The 22733-nt window shown below is 36.2% G+C and overlaps 1 protein-coding gene across 2 annotated transcripts in view; it reads right to left on the bottom strand.

Moving 5' to 3' along the window:
* The window catches only part of SLC30A8 (solute carrier family 30 member 8), a 228884-nt gene that overhangs the window by 31024 nt on the left and 175127 nt on the right, over window positions 1-22733 (bottom strand). The window contains exon 3 of one of the 2 annotated variants that reach the window (XM_054499601.2): window positions 7518-7684. In XM_054499601.2, coding sequence (XP_054355576.1) covers window positions 7518-7588 — 71 coding nt within the window. In that variant the 5' untranslated portion in view covers window positions 7589-7684. Of the gene's footprint in view, window positions 1-7517; window positions 7922-22733 lie in introns of those variants that run through there. The other variant, XM_054499602.2, reaches the window with a different exon arrangement.

Genomic DNA, 22733 nt, shown 5'->3' with positions numbered 1-22733 from the left:
AGTGTTAATGATACCATGTTGTATGAGAAAAACAAAGTTCCTTCTTTAAGGAGCTTGTATTTTAGTAGAGGGAGACAAAGAGTAAATGAATCAATAGTAACAGAGGCTATATAGTATGATGAATGGTGAGAAGGTGAGGGAAGATGAACTACCTTAAATGGGGTGGGAAGGAAAGGCATCGCTGTGGAGGTGATATCTCAGCAGCATGTTATAGAATTACCAGGAGAAAACCTATGTGAGTGAAGGCTATCACAAGTACAGGGCATTGCTGGAGCAAAAGCCCAAAGATAAGAAGGATTTTCTTGTTCAAGTGCTTGTCTTGAACAGAAAGAAAACTACATAGGTGGCCCCTGTGGCATAAAGAAAGAGTGAAATGGAAAGAGGTCAAAAAAGGGATCAGATTTTGCAGAACACTTCAGGCCATTATAAAGAGTTTAATTTAATTCAAGGTCTAAAAGGAAAAATTTGGAAAGTTTTGAGCTGGAAAGTAATATTACATGGTTCACATTTCTAAAATGATCACTTTGGGTGCTGCCTGGAAGACTAGAGTGTAAAAGATCAAAACATAGAAACCCTTAGGAGGCAACTACAGCCAACACATTGGTGGCTTTGACCCATGTGGTGACAATAAAAATGGAAAGAAGTAGTCATATTTGAGGGACTTTTGGGAGGTGGAGTCAATAGGACTTGCTAATCAATAACATTAGTTAAGGGGGAATAATAGAGAGGTGCGACTCAAAGATGACTCATTGGTTTCTGGTTAGAGTAACCCGGAGAAGGGCATGCCAGTTCCCAAGATGGGGCTGAGTGGCAGGCAATGCAGTATAGAGGCTGAGAGCTTGGGCTCTGGCAACCCACTACCTCAGTTGAACTCCCAGCCTTACCACTCACTAGTCATATGACTGTAAGAAAATTACTTAACCTCTCTGTGCCTCAATTTCCCCATTTGAAAATAGGAATAATGATAGCATCACTCTCATAGGCTGGTTGAGATATTTTTAGCTAATTCATATAAACCACTTCAAAGTGTAACTGGAACAAGATGAATGCACAGATTTTTAAATTATTTCCAATCTGAATGTTTTTTATTTTGTTGTCTTCTCAATTGCTCTGGCTAGAACACACAGTACCATGTTGAGTAGAACTCATGAAAGTGGACATCCTTATCTTGTACCTGATTTTAGGGGAAAGTTTTCAGGCTTTCACCATAATTATGATAAAAGACTGCACATTGGTACAGTGTACACTGTTTAGGTGATGGGTGCTTCAAAATCTCAGAAATCACCACTAAAGAGCTTATCCATGTAACCAAACACCACCTGTTCCCAAAAAACCTATTGAAAAAAATTATGATATGGGCTGCAGGTTTTTCATGGATGCTTTTAAAGAAGTTTCATTCTATTTCTAGTTTCACAGGTGTTTATATAATTAAAGGATGTTGAATTTTGTCCATTCGTTTTCTGCATCTAGTGAGATAATCATGTGAGCTTTGTTCTGTATCCTATTAATATGTTGTATCACTTTGTATTTCAGATGTTAAATTAAGCTTGCATTACTGGGATAAATCCCATTTTATCATTGTTCATAATTACTTTTATATGTTGTTGGATTCAGTTCATTAGTCTTTTTCAAGGATTACTGCATCTGTATTCATAAGGGATATTGTTCTGTAGTTTTATTTTCCTGTGATATTTCCTCCTTTTTTGCTATCAGCAGAATACTGACCTCATAAAATGAGTTGGGAAGTGTATTTATGCCTCTTCTATTTTGGGGAAGAATTTGTGATGAGTTAATATTAATTCTATTTTAAATTTTGGTAGAAATCACCAGTGAAGACATCTGGACTTGAGCTTTCTTTGTGTGAGGTTTTATGAAATTTATTAATAATTCAATATCTTTACTTATCAGATTTTCTATTTCTTCTTAAGTTCATGTGGTAGTTGGTGTGTTTCCATGAATTTATCCATTTCATCTGAGATTATATACATTTTATTTCATGCAGCTTACTATTAAATCAGTTAAGAGGAAAAAGGAGAACAAATAATTTGTTTTTCATAATTACCCACATTATTACCTTTATTGGTGCTATTATTTTTTAGGAATGATTCAACTTAATATCTGGTGTCATTTTTTTCTTTAATATTTCTTCTTTTACTATTGCTTTCTTTACTGATTTTTGTAAAGTGAATCCAGCAACAAATTATCTTAGATTTTGTTTGTCTTTATTTCACCTTTATTTTAGGAATATAGTTTAGGTGGATATAAGATTATTGGTTGATAGGAATTTCTTTTTCTTTTACCACTTTAAATGTCATCTCACTGCCATCCTCCTTTGCTTCTGGTAGAAGTCGGCTGTTAATCTGATCAGGATGCTCTCATACATAATGAATCTTTTCTTTTGTATCTTGCTGCTTTCAAGGTTTTTTATTTGTGTTTTGCTTTTAATAGTTTTACTATAATGTGCAAGCATGTAAATCTACTTGCTTGATTCTTCTTAGAGTTTGTTGACCATCATGAATGTGTAGATCAATATTCAACAAACTTCAGAAGTTTGGGGCCACTATTTCTTTGACTGTTTTTCTGCTCCTTTTTCTGTCTCCTTCTGGCCCTCTTATTATGAATATGTTAATGCATTTAACAATGTACTAGATTTCTCTGAGGCTCTGTTGATTTTTTTACTTCATTCTATTTTCTCTCTATTTTTCATGTTGCATAATATCTTCCAATCTATTTTCAAGTTCAGTGATTCTTTCTTCTGCCAGCTTCTATGAGTACAGCTCTACTGTTGAACCCCTCTAGTGAATTTTTAATTTCACTTATTGTAGTTTTCAACTTCAGAATTTTCATCTGGTTCTTTTTTAAAAAATAATTTCTAACTTTTCATTGATATTCTCAATTTTATGAGACATTTTAAATCATATCTATCTTTAATTCTTTGTTCTTTGATTTTCTTTAATTCTTTTAACCTAGTTATAAAAGCTGTTTTGAAATATTCAAATTCTAAATACAACACCTGGACTATTTCTACTAACTGCTTTTTTTTTTTTTTTTTTTTTTTTTTTACCAGATGTTGCCTGACTTTCCCTGCATGTGCAGCCTCTGTTGCCATTCCTCAGAAGGTGCATCATTGGGTAGATGCACAGTCATTCTTATCCTCTCCCATTTCCAAAGGATAATAATCATTTTAGTAGTGTTCACTTTGACTGTTTCTTTCCACCATCTCACTATCAAGTGATTGTTCTGCCTGTGTTGGTATCACACCCAGATTTTGGCCTTCTTAATTGTTTGCTGAATTGTTGCTCTACGGTTTTCAATAATACCCTGAGGTATGAATTGACCAACAATCTGATCCAATTAAATTTGTCTGCTTCAGCTACTATAACAACATACCACAGACTGTGTGGCTTAAACAACAAAAATGTATTTTCTCACAGCTCCAGAGGATGGAAGTCCATAATCAAGGTGCTAGCAAATTCACTGGTGAGGGTTCTCTTTCTGGCTAATAGATGCCTGCCTTTTCGTTACTTCCTCGCATGGTCTTTCCTTAGTGTATGCACCCAAAAAGAGAGAGAGTGAGCTATCTGGAGTCTCTTCTTATAAGAACATTAATTCTATCAGATCAGGACCCCACTCTTATCACCCCAATTAACCTTAATTACTTCCTTAGAGGCCCCATCTCCAAATACAGCCACACTGGCATTTGTGCTTCAACATATAATTGTGGGGGACATAAACATTCAATCTATAACAGGCTTCTTTATAGGGGTAATATTTGAAGCCAAATTTTGTGGCTAGTGCCAAATCCAGGAGGGCATTTTATACCTCTTTTTCTGCCTGTCTCTGTTTAACTTCTAGCTGGTCTGCCACTAGCTTGTTGCTATCATGAAGCAACAAGCCTACTCTTAATTGCCCACCAGAAGAATCTTCATTGTTTTCAACAGTGTCCCTATGCTTGAAATGCCCTATGCTGTCTTGCAAATAAAATTCCAGCATGTGTATCGTCAGTCTTCTAAGGGAAAGACACATAGCCCTCTATTCTTATGGCCTGCCTCTCCTACGAGTAGTACCTTTACACCACTGCACCAGAACTGGCAGAAGAGACAGTGACCTACTTCTCCTGGAACAATACTCTTGCTCCACAAGTGGAGCACTGAATACGGATCGTAGTCCCTAGTCTTTTTTGCTTGTGCCTCCTGGAATACATCCTGTACACTATGAGTGATCCAGGGCAGGGATATTCAGGACCTTGCTGCTCCTGGGCTAGAGATTACACTCTATGAGAGGAGGCTGGGCAGAGGAAGGAAATCATAGTCCTCTTGGTCCTGTCTACAATGAATATAATTTCTGCAACCTGAAGCTGGGACAATAAGAGATTCCAACAGCCTTTTGCTCTAGGGGTGAACTATGATCTTTAACTGGAAGCTGGGAGGAGAAGGAGCCCTGTCTTTTGGCTACATCCACTCAGAGTTGAGCTCTTATCATACTGAGCTTGGGGAAAAGCAAAGGTTAATGGAGCAGAACCTGGCTCAAATGCCATGGATGCTCACTTCTTACTGAGATTTAGAATTTCTTGAATAAATAATCCTTAATTTTCTGCATGCCCTTAAGACAACTTCCAGAGATTTTCATTTCTTTTTTATAATTTTTAGCAGTTAAATAGTTGTTGAAAAGGTTCTAGCAGTTTACCTCTACCATCTGTCCCTGCCCTTACTTCCTCTGTACTTCTTCAACATATGGCTTGGGGAAAAGAGAAACTTGATCCCTTCCACCTAGCACCAAGAAAAACATTGATTGTTTTTCGTGTTGTAGTTCAACTTTACACTACTTTTTTTTTTTTCTTTTTTCTTTTTTTTTTTGCTACAATGAACCCAAAGCCCAGAAAATCCCATCAATGAAACAGATTTGGAGAGAATGAAGAGGGTAAAAAATATGGTTCATGGCACCTACTGGGTCCAATATTACTACTTCCTGTGGTAGAATGCCTGTAAAGATTACCTCCAGCAATTCCTGTCATCCAATATGCACATGCAATCAAGAGATAGAATCTATTGCCTCACCCATGGAATCTGAGACTTGGGACTTGCTTTAACCCATAAATTGTGATAAAAATGATATTGTGCCAGTTCTGGGCTTAAGCTATCTGAGAATGGTCAGCTTCCACTATTGCTCTCTTGCTACTCTGGACTGTCACATAAGGAATTCCAGGCTAACCAGATAAAGTGAGACACCATGCAGGGAGAGAAGCCATGGGAAGAAGAATTAAGACCCCTGCCCCAGGTAAAAGCCAACACAAAGATCTAAGTCATGTGAGTGAAGCCATCTTAAACCTTTTAGCCTAGCCCAGATACCAGCAGAATGCAGCCTTCCATTCCAACTAATATCACATGGAATGCTGCCCAAATCCTGACCCAGAGAATCGTAATAAAATAGTTGTTGTTTAAGCCACTACATCTTGGGGTAGTTTGTTGCACAGCCACAGATAAATGGAACACTCCATTTGTGGAATTAGATAATAAAGTTTTCTTCAGATTAAGTTTCTTAACAGCCAGTAACAATTTAAATAGAAAGCTGATAATAAGTAGAAAGAAAAAGAGGTAGAAGGAGAAAAGAGGAGGAATATTACGGGACAAAGTTATCTACAACTAATAGAGACAGAACAAAATAAATGAGATAGATTGGGAGAGGTGAGGGAAGAAGTGAGTAAGTGAGGGAATTCAGGGACATGTGACCTAAGGAGGAGCTAGATTAAGGATTCAGGAGCCCACATGGTGGATATATGGGTACAGGAGATGTAGAGGGAGAAGGGGAACACTAAATTAACAAGCAGGGGGCCTGGGTCCACAGCCCAGTTCTGTTGTAATTAGCCATCTGCCCTCAAGAAACACATTTATTCTGACCTCAAGAAAGGCATTTGTTCTATCTGGCATTCAGTTTCCTACATGGTAAAATGAGGGATCAAGATAAATAATCTCTTCCAGATTTAATTTATTTCCCTTGACAAGAAAATACAAATGAGTTTGACAATTCTTATAAACACTGTGTCCTGAAAACCATACCTATTTATGGGGCGAATGAGACTTTGTAACTATAAGTGGTTGGCTTATTTGTGCAACAAAATGCTAATAGTCTATGTTAATGAGAAGGGAAATATTGTTATTTCAGTAATGTGGAGATGCTCTATTGATAGTATCCGTAGGGTTAACAATTTTTTTGTCCAAAACTTCTGCCTGACTTACCACAAGGCTTTGTTTTTTATGTTAATAACCTCAATACATCATATCTAATATTATTTTCTAAGAAAAATAATTCTAATGTGAGATTGCTAGATTCTTTGTTTTAAGCCAAGTTATAAATATCCTTTTTATAAAGTCTCTTTGCTGTTACTAAAATATTTGATGCTCCCAAACATAGTATCACTACTCCTTAGAATATTAGTTTGGCTTTGTGAAACAAACAAGAACATTACACGTATTATTAATGGGCAAGTATTCTCTTAAATTCTTCTTCTAACATGAATTCTTTTCAGATTTTCATTTGCTCATTTATATTCACTGAATGTGTTCCTTTTTTGAACCCCACTCAGATTCAACTCCTCAAACAAACCAAGCTCACATTCTTATGTATGTGAAAGTATATTTACTGTGCAATTATCTAAGTCTGGAAAACTTTCCTTAAAACTATTTTCTATGTAGGTTATCCCTAACCCTACTTTAATTCCTTTTTATTTTTAGCTCTTAGCCTATTACTTCTGAGAAAGCTTCCTCTGATTCCAAAGTCCGGTTATTCTTATTGAACACCCTCAATATGACACGAATACACTGTTTTGTAATTGCCTAGTTCTAATATGTATTTCACATTAGACTAAGTTTCAAGAGGACAAAGATCTGAAACTAGACATTTTTTTCTTTCTCATTGTAAGTTCTGCACTTAGCACAGGTGTGTTCAATCAATAAATGTTAACCAAGTGAAAAATGAATGAATGTATTGCATGTGACACTGTGGGAGACATTAAAAAGAAATCGAATACTTTGTAGAACATTAAAATCAGCTATATTTATTATAGGTATGTATATTAATAATGATACTTTATGAGCATGAAAACAAAAGCTCATTTTAAGATCAATACGACCACAATTTTGCCATATAGTTGAAGTCTTAACTTTTTCTAAATATAATATAATAAAATTTACTATCTATCTTAAAATTGAGAATAATTGAGAAAAGGTAAAGTAAACAGATTATATAGGTCTATTTTCTGGAATAAACACTACAGATGAAAAACACACCAATAAAATGTGTTCCTTATGCACTTAGGATATTTAAGGAATCAAATCAACTATATAAAGTATTGCATTTTTCAGAATATAAAATACATGTCAGTCAACAACTTATAAAATGTTCCAGAGTGCCCCCAAGTTGCAGAGTAAAGGCTTACAATTCAGAAGCAACAAGGTATAAGAATTAATTGGATGATATTCAAGAGAGAAAATTGTGAAGCAGACACAGACATCTATTACCTTTCTAGTGTGAAAGCATACATCTTGGCAGCTTTATCATTCACAAGATACGTTCTTTCAAGAAACTCCATGACGGCCAGAATGAGCTGCAGCTGTTGTTGTCGTTGTTGTTGAACTCACTGCCCGGTTTTGGAAGCAAAGCAGCACTGCAATTATTTATACACTTTCTAAAGAAAAAATTAAAAGACTCCAGAAATTAAAATAATGAGCTTCCTACATCAGTGTTGTTGGTAGGTCTGCTAAAATTACAGCCTCCTTGGAATATTACCTGGCTTCATTGTTTTCACCTACAAAAACTGCTTTTCTAGGGAGACTTGCAGGTAGCATTATATGAAGTGTGTATGTCTTTCACATGATATCTGATTCAACTGTGCTTTCTAAGAGGTAGAGGAGCTCAAGAGCTTGCTACAAATTGCTGATGTAGGGTTTTGACCTTCAGAGCACACGTGGGTGAGCTGCAAATAGCTACCATTCTGTACACTAATCTAATTCTTTCTTTTTCTCTCCCTCCTCCTTTTTCTGGACTCTTTATCAGCCTAAAATTATTTCTTTGGAATTTAGTTCTAAGATGACCTCTAAGCAGCTGTCAGAATTTACTTGTCTCTCCTAGGACCATTTCAGGATTTCACTATTGAAAGGGAGGACAAGGGTCAATAGTTTCTGAAACCAGTAATCTGAAAACAGTTCTTGGTACAGCAGCTTTGAAATCCTTTTGACTGGCAAGAGAAGGACAAACTCTGCTTCTCCGTAAATAACAGCCCTCCAAAATACAAGAACCAGAGTGAGCTTTGTTCTCCCTGGTCAAGGTACCCTCTACTAAGGATCAAGGATTCACCCAGGGAAACCCTAACAAGGATGCCAGTTCCAGCTCTGAGGAATGAAGCCTCTGAGTTGCTCCTGGGAGACCTCAGACTCAACTCCTAGGAATCGGCATTTTACTTCATTACAAAGTACTTTCCTTCCCAAATAAAAGAAAGAACTATAGCCTTATGGCAAGAGCCTGGACAAACAGTAGGCATTTGTGTGTGGGCAAAAGGTTTCAATACCTATAAAGATGTACACAAGGGTGCAGAAAGAGGGGGTTGTGCAGACTGGAGGATAGGAGTAAACCCCAGACCACTAGGTTCTTGTTGCCTTTTCCTTGTGTGAACACTAACTTTCTAGTGAGAAAACTCAGAGTAGTTAAGTCCCAGAATAACCCAGTGGCCCAGAGTCACGGGAAGTTGCCCATTATGCTGAGCTGAGATCTCTCACAATGGCCTAATAAAATGAATATTGTGCTCTAAAAGGAGGATGGGGTTCAATGCCAATTGTCATAGGCAGTGACAGGAGAAGTCACCTTTGGTTCAGAATAAGAATATTAGGTCTCCTATCGCATCTGTGGTATAGCTGTACCTCTTATTATCTTAAGATTTCAAACACTCTCATCTATAACATAAATTCTAAGGTCTTCTCATATGACCCTACTCTTACTGATCCTTAACTTTGCTCATACAGTTGGGAGCCTTTAAGAGGCTCTGGGGGAGCCCTTTCCTTGCAAGTGAAGGCATTGAAATCCTGGGTCTACTGTTAGCAGAATAAAAACCAATGTATTTTTTCTCGTATATTCTTACTCTTAACCTTACAAAGTAATCGGTTATTCTGTGGAGGCGAAAGTAGAAAACCAGAAAAGAATTACTAATCCACCTGTGTGACACACTGCCATACATCACAGCTTGAATCATTTGTGAATAGTTTCTAGCACAGACGAGAGAAATAGAATTCAAGTGAATGAATGTCAAAAAATGAGGAAACTACTTTAAATCAGTCTGAAATTCATTAAGCACAAAAAAGAAGAGATAAGCAATATTTTCAAATCAGGAAGGAGAATATTTGGCTATAGATATCAACAGGAAATAAACAATCTGGAAGTTTGAGATTCCTCAGTGCAAACTTTGCCTGTAGTACAAATACGGATGTATAGATCTATGTATGTCTATTTATAACTGACATACATACATACATAATTGACATATAATTTATAATGAGTGTGAAGGATATATGCCAGGTAGTTAATGTGGATTGCCTATGGGGCAAGAATAAAGTGAGAGTAGGATGGGGTTGATGTAGGCCAGGGAAAAGTGAAGATGGGAAAAGAGACGAGAGACCCAAACAAAATAACAAAAAATACTGCTACCCCCTGTCAAAAATGTATCCTATGATCTCTTCTATTTGTCTATAAGATAAACTATATAAGTCCTATGTGGTCTAATATCAGCAATTTTATATGGTTCAAATTAAATATATATGCTCACATATATAGATACCTAAAATGTATGTGTGGATATGTATGTTACATTTACTAATAAAAATGTACGTATTTATAAAGTATTGGGAAATTAATTAAGATTTTCATCAAAGATTTATGAATCCCAAAAGTCACTCTTGAAGATGATTACCATAAAGCAAAGCTTCCAGTGTGAGTAGCATAAGAACAGGAAACAGTAGATTACAGCAAATAAAATTATGCTTAAAAAGTAAGTTTTGCTGCCATAAGTTTAGATGCAGATAAGTTATGATCAAGAATTGCATATTATATTATGTAAAATATGCATCTGCTGATCACCTTATCCTCTTACAAGTTCATTTTAACTGCACCGTCATTCTCTCTCTCAAATATTTTGTCAGCACAACATTTATGAAAAATCTCTCATCCTCCCTGACTAACCTTTGGTCTACTTTGGCATGAACTGCCCACCAAGGGCCAATGGCCTAACTGGGCTCCACAAGCAGCATAGAATATATATTTTGAAAGCAACTTGGATCAAAAAGGAAAATCCCATCCCCTGTTGACATTGGTTTTAGTGGGCATTACGCTGTTCATTTCAGTTTCCTAGGCAACCGGCTTCCAAACCATCCCGAATTACAGGTTGTCCTCTCCGCCCACTCTCCTTCACAAGCTTGGAGTAACTGAATGGGAAACACACAATCTATAACAGCTACCTGTGGAAATAAGTATTCTGTCAGGCACAAGAACATCACCAACATCACTGAAGAACTGGTTTGGCTCTTCAGTCCTAGCTGTTGTCAGCAACAATTTCTTAATAGGGTGTTACAAACAGTAGCTAATACTTGTGCAAAAATAATTTCACAAGTATCTTAAACAAACATTGTTGGATATTTCACTTGTAGAAAGGATGTATGGATTTATAAAAAGCTACCATCATTATCCCTAGATACTAAAGTACCAAGTACTTACAATTTGTGTTCCCCATATTTAAACTCGTATTTCAGAAATACTTCATGTTGCCAATGTGTGCATGCAACCATCTTTTTAAATCAGACATAGAAATGTGCCTGTTTTTAAATAATAAATGTGGACTTTCATCATGTTTTGCTTTTTCCTGTTGGTGTGGAGAGGTAGTGTGGTGAAGCGGTTTAATATATGAGTTTTCAAGTTAGGCAGACAATTTTAGTTTCTGGTTTGACCACTTTCTTAGATACGTGACCTTGAACAAGTTGCCTGACCACTGTGTTTTTCAGTTTCTCACCTGTAAAATGGGAGTATTAATTGAATCCATCTTACAGAGTTGTTGTGAAGAGGAAAAGAGATAATACGTATAAAAGTTCTTAGCATAGTCTCTGACATATAACCAGTTTTATATAACTGTGAGTTTCTATACACTGGGCCATGGCTAAGTGAAATGTTTAGCTATTGCTGAGAAATTGGCTCCAGCCTTAGCAGAAGGCTAAGAATTACCTGTGAATGAAGCATCCATCAAGGAAATAAAGGTTATTGAAAAGGAAGATCTGGGGACTTCAGCTATCGGCTCTATGACTTTGGGTAGATCTCTCAAACCCTCTGGACTCTACTTTCTCAAATTAGATTGATGTCTGCCTCATTCTACCCGCTCACCAGTAGAGTGCCATTCAGAATGATCTTCACTATGGAGCTGTCTTCCACAACAGGGGAGGCAATTCATACTCAACCAGTGTAATCACCCACTAAAGATTCTGGACTCATGCATTCTCACATAACTATAAAGATTGTAGTATTTTCTTAGCAAGGTAACTTTATGGTTATTACTACAGTGTGAGTATTTCAGACGTTTCATCTAGAAATGTGAAAACAAAGACATTAGAAATTTAATTGGATTGTATTTTAAATTTAAATTTAAATTTAAATTTGTATGAAAAATTTATTTTAATCTAAAGTAAACGTATAAAACACAAACCATTTCCAATATTTTATACATTGCTTGAAAATGGACCGAAAGCCATATGATGTTTCTTTCTTGATAAATAGGACCATATAATTTTTTTACTACTACTATTTTTAAAGAGATTGAGCTGTAGAAATATTCTGGTGAAAATGCAGTTTGTATTTGTTAAGAATAGAAAGACTTGATAAAATATTCATACTAAAAGAATAAAAGAAATATTTTATTAAGTCTCGTAGATGCAAATAAATGATAGAAAAATGAACTAGCATTATTTTTGGGGGGAGAAATATTGGGGCTAGCTGCTTGAAGTGTTTATGAAGTGTGTATTTCTTCAATTCTTCTCCATATACCACACTTCTTTTTCCAAGCACTCTGCAAATTTGAACTAATTAACCCTCAAAAGCACCCTTTAGGTGAGATATGGTTGATTATGTCTTACAAACTCCAAAACAATGGTCTTTTGGCTTCATAATCTCACAACTATGTCTTTTTATTTATATAAAAAGGCAAGAGAGGATTACAAAGAACCTATCCATTACTTTAAAGCATTAGAATAGAAAAGTAGACAAAAATATACTTTCTAATATTCCAACTCCTTGGTCTATAAATGCACAGAGCATCACTGAAAACTAAAACATTAAATGCTCAAATTTAATAATAATAATAATAATAATAATAATAATAGAGCCCTCTTATTATCTGGAATGCCACCATTTAATTTTCATGGGCACTGTTTATTTTCCTTCAGTGAAAGGTTTTAGGGGATCATAATTCATCTTTGGGAAATGGATTTTCACAGAGTATTCCCAGATGAATACCAACAGAGCAAAGGCAAAGCTCATCGTCTCCTATGAATCTCCAGGCCTGGATTTATTTGACTCCTGGCTGACAATACTTTCTCTCAGGAGATAGTTCAGGAGACAAGACAAAGCTGCCTCAGAGCTTTCCCATGAAAGACTGAACCGTTGCTTTTCACATTGAATCCAAAATGCATCAAGGGACGGCAGCTGTCTTTCCTGCTTGGAAGCACAACCACAAGGCGTTACAACTAATTCATCTCTTCTTTTGGTATTAGTGAATTTGCTTCCAGTAAGTCTACAGTTTAAAATGCTGCTAATCCAATTGTAGCAAATCTCACCACTACCATCAGGAGATGAGTTATTTTAATCTGCATCCAGTGAAGACAAGTGAGGCACCTTATCACCTTTTGCAACCCTAAACTCTTGACCAAGTCACCCAGATATTGATCAGTGAGCAGATGACAGGAGTTTCCATTTCCTTTGCAGTCAGCTAACTCCAAAAGAGAACAAAAATGTTTATTTAATTATAACAAACAAACACAAAACATTATTGAAAACATTGTATTTAGCAACAGATTTTAAAAGCCTTATATAATATTCCCCTTTACCATTCAGAATCTAAAACAAAGATTATTCTCTGAGTCTCCACCAGAAATATAATACGTTATCATTCACAAAATAAAAATTTCATTTTAAACTTTCATATTAAACTGTTAAAAAATAATATCAGGACACAATTACAATGTTTTCCTATTTTAGGTATTATATATATATATAACAAAAATCAATATGACAAAGCAATATGAAATTTTTAATAAGAGCTGTTAGAATGGAATTTGGAATAATTTGCATTTCCTAGTCACAAGTTAGTTTCCCAAGAAACCTGGTGAATAATAAACTCAGACATCCCTTGAACTTTTCCTATGGAAGGAAACAAAAGTAGAAATCAATTCTATGATTAAAATGATGTCCCAGTGGATACTAATTTTCCATCACTTCTTAGAATCATCATTATATGGATATTGCTGACAACAAATGAAGAACATTTATTTTTAATCCACTTTATACCATACGGTCATTTCTCCTAACTTTTTAATAAACACAAGGCTCCCAACTAAAGTGAGGTACACGGACTAGTCCTAAAGTTTGAGCACAACGGATTCATTGTCTGCTCAAACACATCCATTGCAGTGCTAACTGGCCAGATGAAAAGTCCTGGAGCATTCTACTTTTATTCAACATAGTCATTAGCTACTAATTGAAACTCCTTGCTGGGTAGATGTGATTATCTAATTGCTACCCAACAGTGTATTAAATTCTGCTCTGAGGATAGTTCTTCTCAAGACTAGCACACTTGACACCTGAATCCAGCCCAAGCACCGATTTTAACTCATGTCACTGCTGAAACGAACATGTTTTCAAGCTGAATGCATTCAGTTGGTATATTTGTGGGCTATGAGTTCGAATTCTTTCCCTCTTACTGATTTTCAGTGTGTCACTGAATATGTTTGCTTCTTTCTGCCCCAATTTCCTAACCAGAAAAAAAGTGAATGACACCACTGTGAAACCTCAGAAGGCTCTTGTCAGTAAAAATAATCCCCTTTCTCCTTCAGACTAAAGGAAACACTTCCCAAGTATTTCGTTGTGTACACTATTTATGCTAAGGATTGAGAAGTCATTTCTTGCTAAAATAAATAAAAAGTACTACCCATTAACTGCCAGCTAAATGAAACTTTTAACATTTTTCTAATTTAAAAAGTAACACATGTGCTCAGCAAGGTGTTTTAAATTTCAAGAGTGTAGACAGTGGGCAGCAAGTCTTCTTCTTACCCTAGGCAATAACGCAGGGAGCATACTATTTTTTAAAACAATATTCTGAATGTCTTTATCAAATTCTTTGTGTATTTATGAGCATGCACACACACACACACACATACACACACCTTTTTATACCAAATTTGCCAGACAGCAGTCTGGTGACTATAAGGTAGCATCAGTAATGAAGCATCAGTAATGAGACTATTTCCTTTCCTGTGGCGGCTGCTAGGAAACTCCTAGTCCTCTGCCTCCTGGACTGGGAAGGTGTGATGTTTGTGGCCTCTGTGCCATAACTCCCCATAAGTCAGCAAGTGCACGCCCACTTCTCACTCACCTCTTGTTTACTAGCAGATTGAACAGGCTACAGTTCACAGAAGTGGTTTTTCACTGGGAGAAAACTGAAAGAAGAAAGCAAGGAGCCCTAGGAGATAACTCAGGTAATTGCTCAACCCAACAATCGCCATGTCCTCTTCTATCTATGCCTTAACAAAATTCCTACTTCTAATGGCTAAGCTCTAAGCTGATGCTATACTCAAGCAATTTAGACAGGCGTAACTTCTGCTCTCTGAGAATTTATAATATAAGAGAGAATTGCCTCTGAAAAGAAATACATTTGGTACTGGGTGATATACAACTCATTGCAAGCTAGCAACATGTCACACAGCATTGCCAACATTCTATCCTTAAAGTACATAAATTCATTCATAAAACCAGAATAAAGACGGAGGAAGGAAAAAAGTGAATACCTCCAGGCCAGTTACCTTCAGTATCAACACTAAAAATTAGAAACACCTATCTTAGCCCTTGGGATTATTAGATCTGACTCTGTCAATCAATCAAAAACAACATCACACACTACACATCATCTGATAATTTCTCATGGCTTTAATACTCTCTAGAGCCTGGAATTACAGATACAAACTTATAACATTGTGCTGAACAGTTAGACAACTTAAAATGAAACATTTACTTTGTCACATAAATTCAAATATTTTCCTATCTTTCAGGAAAATGTCAGAAGAAGGTGAATCTTTTCCTGCTTAGTCTAATTGTGAGAGACAATGACAGAGCACAAGAAATAATGTCTCTTCCAACAACCTAAGGGCAATATTATCTTTGTTGCTCTACACCGCGGATCTCTTTCATGAAGAGTTTTAGTTATTGCTCTTCAGTGTAGTGTTTACAAACACTCAGCAGCTTATTATTCAGTAGATGAGAGGAAATGGGAAGATTACCAAAGAAAAAGTAATTTAAAACATTAAGTAATGTGAAAAGACTAATTATAAGTGTGAGCTGCCCATCATTTTTCCCTAAGAACTTCCACATGAGACTTCTTTTTCCTAGGTTTCAAAAATAATTTGGAATGCATACCAATTAGGCTTTAGAGATGCTTAGCTAAAATGAATACATTTATATGCCTGTGGTTAATGTCATAAATAAAAACCCAAGGACAGGTCCAGTGGCCTCTCTTCTAGAAAGCAGTATGGCGTGTAATGAATTGTAGACAGTTTCCACTGAACTGGCTACTTTGCTTTTAAAATTGGCACTCAAGAGTAAGCTTCAGTTACCTGGAAATGGCACTATTAGATGCCCCAGTACTGTCACCTTTGCCTGGAACATGTGCTCTCCCGCTGGCTGTGCACACAGATGCTGCATTCTCATCCTGCCAGATATCACCTCCTCAGACAGCCCCTCTCAGACCCCCCTGTGAGAAGCACAATGCGCTTAGCTATTTCAAGTTTTTCCTTTCCACACTGTACTCTTCATTCCTTTCAGCACTCTTATTGCTATCTCTCTTCCATCTTTAATTTTGTTTGTTTGTTTCTCATCTCATCTACTCCTATGAGAATATAAGCTGTTAGTGGCTAGGGGCTTCAGCTCTTTCCACACTGTTGTTTCCCCAGTTCTTCATAAATGGTATCTGGCATATCATGGGTGAAGAATATATTTTTTATAAATCAATAAATGGATGGATGGATGGATGGATGGATGGATGGATGGATGGATGGATGGGTCAGTGGATGATGGATGGAATGTACTGATGAGAAAGCCATTACATAGTGAGTGATTCAGAGTAAAGCCTTTGAAGTCAGAAGACTTGGGTACCATTCACCAACCAGGTAATCAAAATCTTCTGAACCTGTTTTCTTACATATAAAATGGGGACAAATTACTTTTCTCTAATCCTAATTTCTCTAAGATATTTATAAAAATTAAATGCAATAATTTAGATAAAATAAATTTCATATATAAAGCTCATAGTAATTGCTTAATAAGTGAAGACTATTCATATTAATACTTCATACATAAAACCAGCCTGTTATCATGTAGGCAATTCTGCCTCATCAAATAAAAAAGAAAATCACAAAGTACTTTGAGATCTAGCTGTCAAGTCAAGTAACATGGAGAAAAAGCTATACTCGATTGGACTTTTTTTGCCATAAAAAATAATATTTTTGCCATAAAAAAAGAATATTATTTTTGAATAATAATATAATAATATTTTTGCCATAAAAAAGAATATTAAGCTTGAAATTGCATTGCTAACTGGCAGGTTTTAGTTTCTTCTGTGCTTCCTCGAGGGGGGAAAAACACAGCTAGTGAGAGGAGACGATCATTGAAGCTGATGCATTCTGGGAGAAAACAAAAAACACTGACATTCACTAGATCAATTATTATACACCCAGATCCTATTATTACAGATCCTATTTTTTTCTTCCTAAAATACAGAAATTATATTGCCTCTTTTTTACTAAAACTTGCAGAATATGTTTTATTCTAGTGCTATTTAAATTTAAGTACATTTGTACTGTATATATGCATTCTTAAATATATGTGGAGAGAGCCAATTTATTATGAGACATGAGGAGTTCTACATTATTTCTCATTGGTGCAAAACTAATTGCCTTTTCTCAGTCATTGCACAAATATTTATTTCTCCATTTTATCATTCTTGTAACTGCAGCTGAAATTAGTAAAGGGCACAACCACCTGGCGAAATCTGGAGGAGGAAGCTTTTCATTTCCAAGCATCCTAGCCACACTGATTTTCTGACCTCAAGAGATGCTGCTGGTGGAGGTCCTTCATAGTGCCACTCCTGCTAATAGCACAAATTTCCCATACACATCTCCATTCACAAAAATATTTGGTGAATTTTTCTCTTGAGCTAAAAAGACATTCCTAACATGTTAGTGCTGTCTGAGGCTCAAGAAGTAGGAATGGAAATCAGTGGCATAAACTACTGGTTCCTCTGCTGACCACATTAGAGTCACACAAATCAGGGCTCATGTAAAATGGAGAAAGAATGATAAAAACTGTAAAAGAATGGAGTAAATGAAAATTACCAAAACCCGTAAGACAAAACTACATATCCATATTTGGAGACTAGATTCAAGAATCTCAAATGCAATCAAGGCAACACCAAAACTTCTTATTCTGATAAAAATCCTGTATATATTCTTATTAAACTACCTGGAGATCAGTTGCTCAGTTTGTTAGTTCTTAACCCTCACCCCAAGATGCATATCAAATTATTTTCCCAAATGAAAAGAGTTCTTTCACTAAAAAGAAACTTGATGTTAGAATTTTGGTATCTCAATTTTTTTTTATTGTTGATGTTTTCCTTCATTTCATTAGATGCTATGTATGTAACAATCTTTACTGATTTTTTATTTCAACTTTTATTTTAGATACAAGGGGTACATGTACAGGTACGTTGCATGTGGATATTGTGGGATGTTGAGGTTTTGGGTATGGATCCCATCATCCAGGTAGTAAGCACGGTACCCAATAGGTAGTTTTTCAGCCCACACCCTCCCCCACCTAGTAGTCCACAGTGTCTATGGTTCTCATATTTATGTACATAATGTGCTCAATGTTTAGCTCCCACTTATAAGTGAGAACATGCAGTATTGGATTTTCTGTTCCTTTACTGTTGTTCACTGATTTTCTATTTTTTTTTTTTTTTTCTGGATACAAGGGAGGACTTCTCTGCCCTTTTGAGATTGGAAATTGGATGTGGTCATGTTGCTAATTCTTCCCAGTGGGTTGAGAGCGAAAGTCATATGAATTACTTTTTGGTGGAGGTATTTAAATGCCAATGTGAGATCCCACAGCACTGATTTTGCCTGCTGTGGCAACCGTGAAAGCCTGGGTGGAAATTGAGCCTGCATGAGCCGAGGTGCAGGAATTGTAACAATGAATCAGCAGAGCCTCTCTACTGACCTGCATTGGGCTTGTAACATGAGGGGAAGCAAATCTTTGTAGCTGTGAGCATCTGAGATCTATTGCTCATTTGTTTGTGCAGCATCAACTAGCCTCTTCTGACTAATACAATATTCTTACTGTAAAAGCATGGCACAATCCTTTACTCCCCTCTCCCTATAACTAAAGATTCATCTCCCTAGACCAGTTTTTACAATCACAGGAATGAGCTCATAAAACAGGTTCTATCCTTTCACAATAATCTATATGAGTCTCAATGCATGAAAAGGCACTACTTTTGGAAAATGTGCTCCTGGGAATCAGTTGGTCCTAATTCCCATCCACACTCTTCCCCAGCTTTGCCTCTCCTGGGACATCTCCTGTCAAGAGCCTATCATGTTGAAATTAATCAGGCACTTGCTTCTCAAAGATATAATAAGAATGTGCACACCAAGGGTGAGAGATGAGAGGATTTCCCACAGCAAGTTAACATACCAACTGCACTAGCCAATATCCAATGCAAGCTTTGTTCAATTTCCTCATCAATAGTTTCCAAAATCTTCAATGTCCTTTCAGTCATTTATAAATGAATTGAGAAATTAAAATAAGCAACTATAACTATGTTGTACAGCAGATCTTAATGTGAAATACATTAAGAATGACATATTGTGTTATAAAATTAAAATGTGATATTGTACAACTCTGTCAATTTACTAAAAATCATTGAATTATACACTTAAGTGAACTTTATTGTAGGTGAATTATACCTCAAAAAAGCTGTTAAAAATGACAAAGTAAAATATGTAATTGCTATAAAGCATAATTTTAAAAATCAAATATTGCTTTACATTATGAAACTTTTATATTACTCTTCACACAAACACTATCTCATAAACTTTTATTTCCACATTTCAAGAAGTATGATCATTTTCCCAGGGTATCAATGCCTAATAATGAAATTAGTTCAGGTTTCTAATTAATGCTACATTTAAAGATTCCTTCATGCTATTTTAATATTGATAGCCTGTTTATGTAAATGTCATCCATTAGTCTCATTCTGATGTCTGTTTATGCATTGCATAAAATCAGCTAGATTACATTTTTAAAACATGAAGGCATTTGGTCAGGGAGTAGACCTTTAGTCTCTGTGTCATCTGAATAAATGAGAAGGTTTAAATGTAGACACATCCTGTCTGTCGCCATTATTAAAACTTAGACCCAGAAGAGGGTGGTTAGTTTCCCAGTGGCAAGGAGCAAATGATGAAAGTAAAGGAGATGAAGCCTGACCTGAGGTCTGCCCTCTAAGGTGAGACAGAAGATGGAGAAACTTCCCATTAATTCATTCAACAAATATTCATTACGTGCCTAGTCCATGCCAAGCAATGGGCTTAGTGATAAAGGTGCAATAGTGAATAAGTCCAACTGGTTCCTCTCCAGTGGAGTGTATATTCTAATAATATAAAGGAATGCCCAGTACATTTCAAAAACCATCACAAGCTCCATCATTATTTGGGAAGCAATTGACTTAGGGATTTCTAAACAGAGGAGCAGAGTCCACAGAGGGGAAAGGAGACTGTGGTCCTCTGTGGAAGAAAGGCAGTCTGGTCTTCAACAAGGACACCAAAGACATGACAAAGCTCTGTGATCCTTGCCAGAAAAGAGACTTAGACTTCAATAAGGGAGGTCTTCACTAAAACACCCAGAGCCTGAGTGTGGCATGTGGCCTATAATCAGGTTCCACTAAAAGAGAGTAAGACAATGTTTAAAATTGCCTACCTCAACTGTGCATTCATCTGGGGCCACAGTAGACGTCAGTACTCAGATGAAGAGTGCTTGTAGATGGTAAGCCCAGCTCTTGGAAGCAATGAAGAGAACAGACAAGGAGAGGGAAAGGTTGGATGATTAAGAGTTACAAGCCTTGTAGGTGAAAGGCCTGGGTTTGAATCCCAGTTCTGCCATTCATGAGCTAGATAACTTTGGGAAAGTGATTTAATCAGTTTCCTTACGTGTAAAAGGTGGACAATTATAATAGTATCCAACTTACTGTATTGTTGTAATTATCAAGTCAGATAATGAATGAATAGTGCTTACAATAGTGCCTAACACTTCATAAGCTCTCAAGACATGTCACCTATTATTAAAGGATGTCAGGGCCCAAATGTTGCAGCTGTAAGCAGTTCTCTTAATCTCAATTTCCCACATACAATCCTACTATAAAGCAATTAGAATAAGTCTACAGGCCATACAAAGGCCAGTCTTATCACTGCTTCTAAGCCTCAGTTACTAATTAGTAATTAGCTTAAGTATAAACACCCAATAAAGCAATATGACATAAAAAGGACCACTCTAATACCCTGATTTCCATTTCAGTTAAATTCCACATATCATAGAGGATAGTGACAAACTACATTTTATATGTTTGTTATTGTGAAAAACATGAGACCTACTATCTTAACAAAGTTTTCTGAGTGTATAGTATTGTTAACTATCAGCACAATGTTTAGGTCTTTAGAACTTTTCCATGTTGCTTAACTGAAACTTCATATCCACTCAACAGCAACTCACCATTTCCCCCTCCCCCACAATCCCTGGCAACTATCATTCTACTTTTTGCTTCTGAGTTTGACTGTTTTAGACACCTTGTATAAATGGAATCATGCAGTATTTGTCCTTTTGTGACTGGCTTATTTCACTTAGAATGCCTTCAAGGTTCATCCACGTTGCAGCGTAGGAAGGTGCTACAGTCTGAATATTTGCATACCCCTCCAATTCATGTTTAAATCTAATCACCAATGCGATAGTATTAGGAGGTGGCATCTTTGGGAGGTGATTCAGTTCATAAGGGCAGAGTCCTCATGAATGAGATTGGTGTTCTTATAAAAGAGGCACAAGAGAGAATCATGTGAGGACGCAGCAAGAAGGCACCATCTGGGAACTAGAAAGTGGGCCCTCCCCAGACACTGAATCTGCCATTATCGTGATCTTGGATTCCCACCCTCTAGAACTGTGAGAAATAGATTTCTGTTGTGTATCAGCAGCCTGGTTTATGGTGTTTTGTTATATTAGTCTGAATGGAATAAGACAGCAGAATCCCCTTCCTTTGTAAGACTGAATAATATTCCATTGTATGTATATACCATGTTTTCATTATCCAATCATCCATTAATGAATGTTTAGGCTACTTCCACATCTTGGCTATTGTGAAAAATGCTTCAATAAACACGGGAATGCAAATATCTCTTTGAGATACTGATTTATATTATTTAGGATAAATAGTTAGAAGTATGATTGCTGGATCCCATAGTTCTATTTCTTATTTATTGAGGAAACTTCATATTATTATTTTCCATAGTGGCTGCAACACTATACATTCCTAGTGACTGTGAGTAAGGGTTCCAATTTCTCCACAACCTCAGAGACACTTATTTTTTGCTTGTGTGTGTGTTTGTTTGTTTTTGATGGCCATCCTAACAGGTGTGAGGTGATATTTCATTGTGGCTTTTCATGTGCATTTTTCTGATGATTAGTGATACTAAGCATCTTTTCATATACTTATTGGCCCTTTGAATGTATTTTTTTGGAGAAATGTCTATTCAAGCCCTTTGCCCCTTTTTTAAACCAGGTTATTTGGGTTCAGAGGTTGTGGGTTTTTGTTGATTTTAGAGGTTTTTTTTTAGAAGTTCCCTATATATTTTAGATATTAACCCCATATCAGATACATGGTTTGCAAACATTTTCCTTTCTTATGTAGGTAGCCTTTTTTATTCTGTTGATTGTGTCCCTTGTTGTGCAGAAGATTTTTAATTTGATGTAGTCCCACTAGTCCATTTATGTTGCCTGTGCTTTTGGTGTCATATCAAACAAATCATTGCCAAGACCAATACTGTAAAGTTTTCCCTCTACGGTTTCTTCTGTTTCAGATCTTATGTTTAAATCTTTAACCCATTTTGAGTTGACTTTTGTGTATGGTTTAAAATAAGGGTGCAATTTCATTCTTTTGCATGTTCTAATTGAGTTTTCCCAACATCATTTGTTGAAGACACTATCCCTTCCCCATCATGTATTTTTGGCAACCTTGTCAAAGATCAGTTCACTATATATGTGTGGTTTTATTTCTGGGATCTCTATTCTGTTCCATCGGTCTGTATATCTGTCTTTATGTAAGTACTATACTGTTTTAATTACTACAGATA

Source organism: Pongo pygmaeus, chromosome 7 (genome assembly GCF_028885625.2).
Source record: "Pongo pygmaeus isolate AG05252 chromosome 7, NHGRI_mPonPyg2-v2.0_pri, whole genome shotgun sequence".
Classification (NCBI taxonomy): domain Eukaryota; kingdom Metazoa; phylum Chordata; class Mammalia; order Primates; family Hominidae; genus Pongo; species Pongo pygmaeus.
This window is presented reverse-complemented; position numbering and strand designations above follow the sequence as displayed.